The following is a 12,660-nucleotide window of genomic DNA, read 5'->3' as shown; positions in this document are numbered from 1 at the left end:
CTGGAGGCTGATGAATAAGTGTGTACATGTATTTATATACTTATCTTTTCAGTACTAGAAAAAACAAATATTAGAGCCAGTTTGTGGCTCTGTGTAGAGCCCTTGGCTAGCATACCAGTGGCCCTGGCTTCTGTCTCCAGCACAGCAGAAAAAAAACAGTAAGCCAGTATTGTGAGAGAGGACCCGGGGTTGAAATTACGGGGAAGCACAGAGATTCTGGCAGTTTCAATAGTGGACCCCTGTTTTAGCTCTCAGGTGAGGTTTAATTAGGATGATTTTATTCTTAACTTTAATGAAGACACAGGATCCATTATCATTGGTTTGTTCAAAACTGTGACTGCTAAAAAGAAAATGTTTCCAAAGTGTGTCTTCTCATTCACATTCAATTATTCTAATAAAGCTAACAACTGGTTTAATTTTGGTTTCAAATGATTGTAAAAATAAATAAATGCACAAACAAATAAATCCTTCTCAAACGCCCAAACAGCTGCAAGGAGACTGTGGGCTTGCTTGTGTCAAAAAGCTCTCTCTCTCTCTGCTATCAAACTAAACTAAGTTTATAAATCTCAAAGAGATACTCAAAGACAATGTTTTCTTTTGTTTTAAACTAGTTTTAACCACTCTAAACTTGGAAACATTACATAAAATATTTTTTGAGTTTTTCAACTGGTTTATAAAGTTAATTAGCATTCAACTAATTAATACAAAAAGAATTAATTGTGATAAAGTGTGATTGCAACTCTTTTCGCATGCATGCCAATCAAATAATTTGGAAGCTTAAAATAAATTCTACAATGGGCCTGACTGCAGGAAAGGGATTTGACATTTGATTGAGTGAGCTGTGCAAGGAGCTGCCAGTCTGCTTGCCTATTCAGTTTTGAGAGAATTCACAGAGTAAGACTGTATTAAAATCAAGTGCAGTGGGCAAATAAAAGAAATTCAAATATGCACCTCAGGGTGTGCCTGAAGTAGTTAGTTACTTTGGAAGTATGTGTCTTTGCAATGAGTGTGGATTTTCTACATGATAATTATGTTTTTAACAACTTAAATTAAATGCCTGGCAAGAAAGTAACCAGAGAAGGGGCTAACCCAGGAGAGACCCCAGTGGGTTGCTAAGGGATGGCCTCTGTTCAACACAAGCCATAGCAAAGGAAGGGGATGGTGTCTGGGAGGCTGAGGGGCACCATTGTCAGGAAGTCCTCCCTGGCCTCACCTTCCTCAACTGGAAGCTTCCTGCTACCAGTGGGAACTCAGGAGACTCGAGGCACGAGCTTCCAGCCTTCATCATTGCCATTGTTTCTCTCATTTTCCTGAGGAAGAAAGTGCCAGCTCAGAGCAGGGAGTAAAGATCAAGAAGGAACATGAGGAGAAAGCAGATACCACAGGCAATAATTAGAAGAAACTGAAAAAGAGACATGGATCTCAGCCCGAGTAAAGGGATACTACTGGGCTAAGACCAATAAGCTAATAAAGGGCTTGCTGTGTGAATGAGAACACTGAAGTTCAGACACTCAGAACCCACGGACATGCTGGGTGGGTGCATGGCCTGCCTATCATGCTAGACATGGAAAGCAACAGAGTCAGAGGATCCCTAGAGTAACTTGATGAGTGAGACTAGCCACATTAAGTGATGGGTTTGATTGAGAAACGCTGCCACAAAGAATGAGGGAGAAGGATGATTCCTGACATCCAATCTTAGACTTCCACATGTACTCATACATGTGTGCATGTATGTCCAAACACATGCAAACATGGCTATAGACATACGCACATACTGGATTTGTCAAATGAGTGAGGAAGCTGAGGGATTTCAGAGACCAGTAGAATGGACCAACACCAGATGTCTGGTCTAGTAAAACACAAGACACCCAACAGCACTTGTCTCTAGTAAGTTGGGGCATCAATTCCATAGGGAGCACAATGACCAGGATTGTGTGTGCTCAGAACTCAGACATTCATTTTAAAGCATAACATGGTGGGTATAAGCTAGGGTAGTTGCTTCACTGTTTACCTCTGAAACATCACTGTTAACTCTCACTGAGAACAGCAACAAATCCTGGATAGACAGCAAAGAAGGCAAAGATTGGCAATGAACGGTCACTGTGTTGAAAGAATCAAGGAACCATGAGACATCTTACATCATATGATATCCATATAAAGCTGAAACTTCCCATGGGAGAGATACAGTAGCCCATGCATTGTCATAGAAAGGCCTATGAGCATGTAGTGATATCAGAGGTGAAAGGGCTTGATGCCATCAAAGAATTGCTATGAGCAAAGACCAGAAAAGCAGAGCCACCATTTACTGCAGAGGATGTGGGTACCATTTCTGATACCTGTGGTCACTGCAGGAACCCTGGATGCTCAGTTTGGGATGTTTACATTAACTTTAGGATACAGCAGCACTGTCTTTTCTTTCTTCTCTCTGCTCCTATACAAAGCAATGCCTTTAAGATTAGATATGATCTTCCTGTTGCATATTCACATGGTCTTGGGAATGACCACCTGCAGAATGAAAACAGGAAGAAAATAAAAATGAACTAAGCAAGTGGAAAAGGAGCAGCTAGAGCCCTCACTCCTCTAAATACAGCAGCCTTGACTGGTTGAGAACAGCTGCAGAGCTGAATATATGGTGATGTACAAGAAGACCTCATGAAGCATAATAAGAAATGGAAGGCACATGAGATTTTTTCAAAGACAAACAGGGCAGGGGAGATGTTTTCCTCTCATTCTGCAAACTTTCCCCTTCAAGGGCATTTTCTGATTCTTGAGCAAACATAATCCTTTGCTCAGTGAAAGTTTTTGGGGAGACAGAGGATGTTTCTAATCCTGCAATAGAGAGACAAAGGTAGATCAGCAAGTGCATTAGAAAGGGGCACAGGAATGGAAGGTCTTCTTAAACAGAGTGTATAGGAAGCAGAGAAGGCTTTGCCATACCATTAGTGATCAGCCACAGGTTAGTGCAAAACCCTTGAGAGATCATTATGTAATTTGCAGAGGAACTAAAATATACACTGGCCACACTAAATCTCCACCGGGATACCAAGAATCTTCATGCTCAGATACTGCGGATGGCAATGTAAATGGAATGCTCGGTCTAGAATCTTGAAGACAGAAATTGCAATTATAGAAACAGAAATCAGAACATACAAATTGCATTCTTAGGAATTTATATCAGTAACATGAAGAGTTATACTGTGGAAAAACCTGTATATCCATTATACTAGCTTTATGGGTCATCTACCAAGCAGATGAGCATTTTAGCAGGCCATGATGTATCTACACTGTGGAGTCTCACTCAACAATGGAAAGGGAGGAACTGATGGTATACAGATCATATGACTGATCTGGGGAATTAAGTCAAGTGGACAAAGTCAATTCTAAAACAGACAAACTGTGGTCTCATTTATAATAGCATAATGAGTGAATTTGGAGCTAGAGAAAGACTCATAGTTGCCAGTGATGAGTGGTGAGGGGGGATGTGATGAGTTGTTGAAGATGAGCTGTGGAGAATTTCTCTGTTATTGACTACAGCCTGGATTCCCAAGACTACATGTATGTTGTAGAGAGTTTTACACACACACACACACACACACACACACACACACACACACACACACAACCACAGAGACAGACAGAGAGAGACAGAGATGGCACAGAGACAGAGAGACAGTGCTTCCCAAGACAGGTAGGTCATCCATCCAGGCTGAGACAGTACTTTATAGATCTGTAAAATCTTAGCATTGGAGGAGATGAGAAAAAATACACGTGCCTCTTTGTGTTACTTCTGTCGGCTTTATTAATATGATATTTTACTAGGAAAAAAGTAAAAATACTAGCATTAATCACCTTCACCCTGTATATATCCAAAGATGAATTCTAAGCAGAAATTAAAATAATGAAGCTCATGAGTACTTTTCCCTCAGGTCTGCTTAGCAAAGTATTTTACAAAGTCTTATTTCACTTACAGGAGGCTTAGGAAGGCAGATACAGCTGTAGATGTTTTGGCAAAGCAAGAGGGAAGAGGAGGGAACAGAGAGGGGCCCAGGAGGCAGCCTCTCTGGGGGACCTGCAGGCTGGCTCCCTTTCTAAGGAGTCACAGAGCTAGGCATTTGTGATCCATGTGCTATTTGGCTGATTACACTTCAACAAAATGCATGCACAGAAAAGCAAACAAATCTCTCTTACAATCAAACAAGCAAACACAAAAGAACAATCTCCCAGCAAAGACAAATCTTCAGACATACGTGTGTAGCAAGCATACATCGCTCACGGGAACACGCTCCTTTTCCAACCTGGGTGTAACGCAGCCTGAGCTACTTGGCATGTAATGACTGCCGTTCATCTTCCTTTGAAGAAGCAGGTTTTCGAGGCCGTCTGCGAGGAGAATGTTGGGTTGATAGACGGATGCTATGATTGATGGTGCAAATCATGTGTTCACATTCCCGAAACCACTTTGCTGAAAGCAAAGCTTCCTATTTGATTAGGGACATTTGTTTTGGTTGAATTGATTTCTTTCCTGTACTTTTCCTGTTTCAACATGCTATTCTGTCGGCCTGGTGAGTTCAGTCAATGGATTTGGTGTTTCTTTTCACTGGCTGACAGCGCAGGCGATGTGACTGGTTTGTGAATGCACGCTGAATGCTTCTTGGAAACTGCCTGGTAGTTTGACCTGGATGTTCATTAAGCTCTGTAACATCTATTTCAACTACATACACTGTTCTTTTCAATATCATTAAAATGTGTGATTACCTTTAATACATCTTAAAAGAGATTTTGTGTGCAAGGTACATAATTCTAGACTAGATGGAGTAATGAGTCGGTAGGGTTTCTCACCTTGCAGAGGTTTGCCTTTGATGGTGTCCTACAAGAAACTAGTGAGCCACAGGGTTCATCTCCCTGCCACGGAGCACAGCTGGCTCTTTACTTTTTCAGGTTTGTATAGATTTATCCCTGTAAATATTGTCCCTAGGGAGCACGTCAGTTCCAATAATGGGATGGCCTTTTTTTAAGTTTGTTTATTTTATTTTATGTATATGATTGTTTTTCTTGTGTGTATATGTGTGCACCACATGTGTGCCAGAAGAGACTACCAGGTCCTCTGGAATTGGAGTTTCAGATGGTTTTGAGCTACCATGTGGGTACTTGGAACTGAACCTTGGCCTTCTGTAAGATCAATAACCACTGAGCAATATCTCCAGTCCCCTCTAGCTGATTTTTTAAAATAAAATATATATATATATATATATATATATATATATATATATATATATATATATATGTTTACAGTGATTGGATAGTTACCCAAAAATGCCAGTGATGATAATATTTAAATATTTATATGAGTGGCAAGTTGTTACAGAGTTTTGAAAGAGAATCTGCTACAGAGGTGTGTGTGTGTGTGTGTGTGTGTGTGTGTGTGTGTGTGTGTGTGTGTGTGTGTTGACTGTTCCAGTAGCAAGACCCTGCTCTGAAGAAAAGTCAGTGTATTTGTAGCCAGTGGTAAAAGTCTGATCCTTTCCCTCCTGTGCAGGCTCACAGGCTCCAGTGTTCCTGACCTCATCGTGAGCATGAGCAATCAGATGTGGCTCCACCTGCAGTCAGATGACAGCATTGGCTCACCGGGGTTTAAGGCCGTGTACCAAGGTAGGCCTGAATCACCATAGTGTTTAAATGGAAGGCTTCTAAGAGTGAAGAGACCATTCTGTACATGACAGAGATAAATGAAACAAGCATGTTGGAACATTGCTCATGAATGAAATTAGTGCTCTGTAACTGGTTTAGAGCCCTGCCTAAATGGCCTATCTCTGAAACCTTCATGGCATGGCATTATCATGTCAAAATATAAAACAACAGGAAATAAAAACCTTAGTTGTGAAACATGGGTAGACTTGTGGATCTCTTGGCAATATCCTTTTGATCATTATTTCTGAAACTTTTCCTTACTATATCTGATATTGCAAAATTGAAAGTAAAATGAACAATATATTTGTCTTGCTATGATTTGTATTTTTGAGGATACTTGTGAGCTAACCCATGTATTTGTGATGAGTGTCTATTATTTTCTGTGTTGATGAACGGTGCTAGAACTTTGGTAGTCATAAAGAACTGATGGTGTTGCCGATGGCTCCTGAATCCTAACAGCATGTGACTTTCTCCTGCCCGAGGGGTGGCTGGCCCTGTGGCCTCTGACCACTTGACTCTGAACCTGTTAGATCTCATTGACCTGCTCCTATTTGAGATTCTCCACTTATTGTCTATTGTGGTGATATTTTATTTGTGCTGAAATGTGGTGATATTTTATTTGTATGTCAATAAATAAAGCATGCCTGGAGGTCAAGGGGAAAAAGGCCAGTCATTTTTAAGCAGTTCTTGACTGTTTATACTGTATATACTTATTGTATATACTTTTTCTTGTATTTGTTATAACTGTTTTTTATTTTAAACAAAATAGGGAAATGTGGTTGATATATTGTACACACAAATAAACTTATCTGGGGGTCAGAGAACAGAACAGCCACAATATTAAACATAGAGATTAAGCAGTGATAGCACACGCCTCTAATCCTAGCATTCCAGAGGCAGAGAACCATCTGGATCTCTGTGAGTTCAAAGCCACACTAGAAACAGCCAGGCATGGTGACACACACCTTTAATCCCAGGAAGTGATGGCAGAAAACAGAAGGTATATAAGGTGTGAGGATCAGGAACTAGAGCCTTTTTAAGCTTTTAGCTTTTAGTAGCAGTTCAGCTGAGATCCATTCAGATGAAGATTCAGAGGCTTCCAGTTTGAGGAAACGAGATTAGCTGAGAAGTTGACAAGGTGAGGTTGGATGTGGCTTGTTCTGTTTCTCTGATTATTCACTGTTCACCCCAATACCTAGTTCTTTTTTTTTTAATTTTTAATTTTAATTTTATTTTTTTAAATTAATTTATTTATTTTTCTATTATCAGCTTGATACAGTATAAATTCTTATCTTAATAGTGAAATGTTTCATTGAGGCTTGTTCAGTAATTGAGTAAAACCAAAACTTATTATAAGCCACAGTCATCCTAGGGTCCCCCATGCTATATATATAGCCTCCATGGTTTTGTGGGTTGCAGTCTGATTGTTCTTTGCTTTATATCTAGAATCCATTTATGAGTGAGTACATACCATGTTTGTCCTTCTGGGTTTGGGTTACCTCACTAATAAGACCTTTTAAAATTTGACTAAAGACTACAAAAGATGTATGACACCATAGACGTGTGTGCCTTGAAGTCTGCTCTTAATTTCAACTATATGCCATAAAAATAGTTGCTAGTTTTAAAAATGTTTCAAGAAGTTGTGTAGATCAAGTCAGAGAAATAGATAATGCAGAAGGACCCACCAACCCCAGACAGGAAGTGCAGAGGATACACATTGCAAGTGCACATGAGTGAACATGTCTTGGAAAACTCCATTTTTTCCATGTAAGAGGAGGTAGTCAGAATGTGAACATGTCCTATGGGGGAAGTGGCCTGACTTGGTATCCTTAACTATAAGGTAGGAAATAGATTTCCCTTGTGGGAAGCATAGGATAGGGTGGGGACTTAATGACTCTTTATCATTAAAAAACTACAACAAAAGTAGAGAGATTCTTCTCCCATTCATAGTCCAATCCTGGGATGCCGCGATAACTGCAGACCACTTACTGACCGTGACTTTTAAATTTCTAGATATGACCTTGAATGGATCTTCTACATAGGTGTTTACTTTCTCAAGAATGCACAGCTGAGGTATAATATTTTCCATATGACTTATAGTTACTACAACCTTGGGTGGAGTCTAAGAGCGTCAGGGAAATACCAAATGCTTCCCACCAGGAGAGGCTGCAGAGGACTTGCTCCTTCAGTTTGAAGACAGCATTACAAGGTTGAGCTTTTGAGCAGAGGTGAACCTTGAGGTGGAGGGCACATCTCTGACTGTTAGGGTCTGAGTATTCTCAAATGAAACATGAGTACCCCCGCTGTGTTCAGCTTGATGACCAGGCAATATTAGTTGTAAATACCTTTAATTCTTACTCTGTTAACAATGTCAATAGTCTGTTAATAGCTACACCTTGAGACATCATGGAAACAAGAAAGACAGTGTTCAAGGAGTGGACCCTTCAGTACAATGCATCATCGCCTGATAAATCAATCATTCACAGGTTTAAAAAATTATGTAGCTTTGAAAATTTAGAACACTGAGAGAATATAGGAAAAGTAGGCTTTTTAGAGAAACTTGCATTTCTTTTTAAAAAATTTATTACACTTATTTATTTATTTGGTATGTGTATGCACTTGGGTGTACTCTTGTGCCACAGGACATGTGTGGAGGTCAGAGGACAGCTCATAGGTATCACCCTCATTCTACCATGCAGGTCCTAGGGATGAAACTCAGGTCATCATGTTGGGTAGTAGCCACCTCCACCCACTGAGCTGTGTCACAGGCCCGAGAGACAGTGTTCCAGGATGCTATGCTAAGCTGATAATTGAGGATAATACACAAGTCACTCACTGTGTCGCTCAGCTGCTCATGAGTTATCAGAAATCATATACCACTGGTATTCGAGTACGATTCAATTTTCCAGATGTTGATTCTGCATGGCGTTAGCTGACTCAGAGCCAAGGACACAGGCGCTAAGCTGTGCCATACTGGGCGCTAGTTCTGCCCCTTAACAGTGTGACTTAAGTGAAGTCATTTTATCTCTGTATCATACACCCCTCCTTTTAATAACAAGATGGAGAGATCGTAGCAACAACATCTGCTTGGCAGGTTTGCTGTTAAAAACTCAAGTGACTTTAAGAACCCAACAAAACAAACCCCAGCTATAGACGATATTTGCATTTCTATTTTTAATTGGGAGCATATTTCCTGCCCCTTCTTTTCTTCATTTTATTAGAAAACATATGACCCCATCAGATGGAATTGGGAGAGTGTCCCCCATACATCTTTACTTTTCTGATTGAGCAGGGAATGTCCTCAGAGGCAGATGGCATCTGCATTTCCTTGACAGTCTTCTCAGAATCTTCCTGGAGCTTCATACCTGACATAGAAGATACAGCAGATACAGGACACTGCTTTTTGTTGTTTTTTGTTTGTTTGTTTTTTGTTTTTGTTGTTTTTGTTTTACACTTACTCTTTGGAGGCCTAATACCTGCTCCCAAACAAATCACACATGGAGGCTTATTATTACTTATAAATATCTGGCTTATTTCTAGCCAGTTTTCCTTAAATTAGTCCACCTATCTTTTGTCTCTGGACTTTTACATTTATCTATTTCTGTACATGTTTTTTTCTTACTCTGTTGCTGGTTGTATAGCTGGGTGGCTGGTCCCTTGCATTCTCCCCTCCTTTTTCTCTTGCTCTTTTTCTCCTCCTCACAGATTTCTCCTTCTATTTATTCTCTCTGCCTACAAGCTCCACATATCCTTTTTCCTGCCTTGCTATTTATTGGCTGTTCAGCTCTTTATTAGACCATCAGGTGTTTTAGACAGGCACAGTAACACAGCTTCACCGAGTTAAACAAATGCAACATAAAAGAATGCAACACACCTTTGCATCATTAAACAAATGTTCCACAGCATAAACAAATGTAACACATCTTAAAATAATCTACAACAGGACACTCTAGTAGTCATGAGATGTCCCAGCATCCCACCTGAAAATTGGCTTGATTGAGCCACAGAGACACCCTAACACAGTTGCAGTGACTTCAGACACAGCTGTCACCAAAGCATCCCCACAATTCCCTTGCCAGCTCCAAAGCATCCAAGGACAAGCGACCTAGCCAGACCAACCACTAGGTACCTGAGGCCCCTGAATTAGTGTAAAACATCCTTTCAGAGACACAACCTGGCTCCTAGGCCAAGCACCTGTCTCCTAGGTGCATAGCTTTGCCACTTCCTTCTCTGACAGGCCAAATGACATCCGAGAGAAATTGACTCAGAACAAGGATTTTTTTGCATACCAAGTGAAGGATGGTTGAGGCAGAATTCCTATTGTCAAGCAGAGTCGTGTAGCTGGAGAAGAAAGAACGAACAAGGCAGAGTTTTTGTAGGTGGTAGGGATTAGGTTAGGTCAGGAGAATAGGAAAGGAAGGAACAAGCATGAATGAAGGAACTGAGGATGAAGATGAGATCGATAGCAGAAGAGCTTAGTTAGGGCTATGAGAGGACAGGACAAGAAGGGACAGAGAAAAGCTAAGCATGAGAGCAGAAAAGGAGCTGTGTAAAGAGAGAACTGACTCAGAAGAATAAAGTGTATGGACTAAAGAGTTTCATTTATTATCATCAAAGATTAGATATTCAGCTGGTCGTAGATTCTTCCTGGATCCTGGGAGAGGGTTATCAAGGGGGCTGGACCACCCACCATAGTCCGCTATATCTGGCTCCCGAACAGGGACCTGAACTTTGGACCCTCAGAGGTTTGGAATATATGAGTTTCTTCCACATGCATTCCTTCTTGTCTCTGCAACAACCTCCCCTCTCTTTTATGTCCTCACCATCCCCAGAGTGTGTTTAAGTAACTGAGTCTCAGTGGAAGATTGCCTCTAACAAAGTGGACTGAGGAGCTTTGGAGGGCCTGGCAACATCCTGGAACACCAGTGCTTCAGAGGGAACCAGGCAAGGATTGAGAGCAGAGGCATGGAGTAGTCTAGAGCTGAAGGCACTCAGACTCAGCGACAACACAAGCAGGGAATCTTGTAAACAGGTTGTCTGCCTAGACTTCTGTCATCATGCAGGTATCACAGGATCGGCATGGATGGGCACCATCTTCCACATCATCATCTACCCGTCTATCCATCAGCTAGCTAGGACCTGTCTGTATATCTATCAGTCTGTCCATTGTCAGTCTGTCCATCTGCATCCATCCATCTACATACTATCTACTATCATCTCTCTATATATCTATATATACTATCATCTCTTTCTCTACACACACACACACACACACACACACACACACACACACACACACACATATATATATATATGTATGTCTATCCATCAGTATCTATCTAATCTATCACATGCCTCACTATCTATCTATGTGGAGAATGCTGATATTTCCCCTTAAGGAAGTAACAGGCTCTAAGGAAAATTTCAAAAGTCAGGTGCAATCCTTAAGGTAATTTTGCTATATCTAAATCATTTTAAAGTTTCATAATACCAGAATTCTTGTTGAATTATTACAGTGGGTGGCATCCATTTAAAAGAAAACATGGATTGTGTTACAGCAGATATTGTTGGCCAGCAGAACAGAAGAAAGACAGGACCTACCTTTCACTTAAGCTCCTGGGGGACCACTGTGGTGGCAGCCTCAGTGGCTGTATGTCGTACATAGCCATGGGCTTACAGGTTAACTGCCCCACCCCCTGCTTTTTCACTGCTTTGAGTAAAATACTGGGAGTCATCTCTTGACCTCCTCTTTGTCACTAAACTAACATTTAGTTACAGTCCACCACACAGAGAGGATTTAGCTAGCTGCATTTTCACAAATCATGTCACATGTTATTTTTTATGGCTAGTTGTGTTTTAGTATGGGGTGAATTAGAGGAAACACTCCCCAGGAAGGACTGCTGTGAGATAAAAGAAAAACCTCTTTCCAGTTCCCAATAAGGATCATTCCAGGGAAGTTCCATATCCAACACCCCTGCTTCCGTCAACCATTGCTGCAACCAAGCAGAATGACCATTGCTGAGGCCCCAGGAACCAGGGAACTCTGCTTAGGTGGTGGGTGCAAGGCCAGGCCCAGTGTGACCCAGAGAAAGTGACAAGGAAATCACCTCCTCTCGATAAGAACAATGCCTACACCCACTTGACAGAGGAGAGTCACATAGGACAGAAGGTGCCGTGTGGCCTCAGATCCTCTGCCTGTGCTGCGGGGCTTTGCTGTACTTGGTGTTACAGGCTGCATGCCTCATCTTCTATGGGAGCAGGTGGGATTAGAGGGAGGGAGTAGCCACTGAACAGAGGGAGGCTTGCAGGTCATATAGAAAATCGCTCTTTCCTGGGCTGTTAGCATGAAGCTCACATGTTTCCTAAACCCAGGCATGTGCCCTGCCAGAATGACAGATTCCCGAACCTAGGATGACGACTGGGGAGTGAAGGTGTATCACCTCTTGTTTAAATTGTGAAGATTCGCAGTGCCTCATTGCAAAGCAGCAGGGCCCAAGGTAGGCTTTTGAAAACCTGTAGAAGCTTTATTTAAACCTATCACAGGTGGCTCCTTCCTAGAAACAGATGCTTCCCTGGAGACTATAGAGAAAAATATGTTGGGGGAGTTTAGCAGAAGGAGCTGTTCTTAAACATGTGCTGGGGCTGGAGAGATGGCTCAGCTGGAAGAATGCTAAGCCTGATGACCCACAGAGTGAAAAGAGAGAACCAGCCCTTGCAAGTTGTCCCCCAACCTCTAGGAATACACAGACATGTGCACAGGAAGGAAGGAAGGAAGGAAGGAAGGAAGGAAGGAAGGAAGGAAGGAAGGAAAGAAAAGAAAGGAGAGAGGAAGGGACAGGAGGAAACTAGAGAGAGAAAAAAATATTTATTAAAGGCGCTAAATGCCAGCAAGAATCCTAAATGCTGAAAGACTCAGAAATCCCAGGACTGCTCATATCTTACAGTGTCATTAATAGCACAGTGGTGGTGGTGCAT

General features: G+C 41.5%; 1 protein-coding gene across 2 annotated transcripts in view; it reads left to right on the top strand.

Moving 5' to 3' along the window:
• Positions 1-12,660, top strand: part of Csmd1 (CUB and Sushi multiple domains 1) — a 1,596,844-nt gene that overhangs the window by 1,227,474 nt on the left and 356,710 nt on the right. For both annotated transcript variants that reach the window (XM_052751771.1, XM_052751770.1), the window contains exon 12: positions 5,534-5,646. In XM_052751771.1, coding sequence (XP_052607731.1) covers positions 5,534-5,646 — 113 coding nt within the window. The remainder of the gene's footprint in view (positions 1-5,533; positions 5,647-12,660) is intronic.

Source organism: Peromyscus californicus, unplaced genomic scaffold (assembly GCF_007827085.1).
Source record: "Peromyscus californicus insignis strain IS unplaced genomic scaffold, ASM782708v3 Scaffold_23__1_contigs__length_62951481, whole genome shotgun sequence".
Taxonomy (NCBI): domain Eukaryota; kingdom Metazoa; phylum Chordata; class Mammalia; order Rodentia; family Cricetidae; genus Peromyscus; species Peromyscus californicus.
This window is presented reverse-complemented; position numbering and strand designations above follow the sequence as displayed.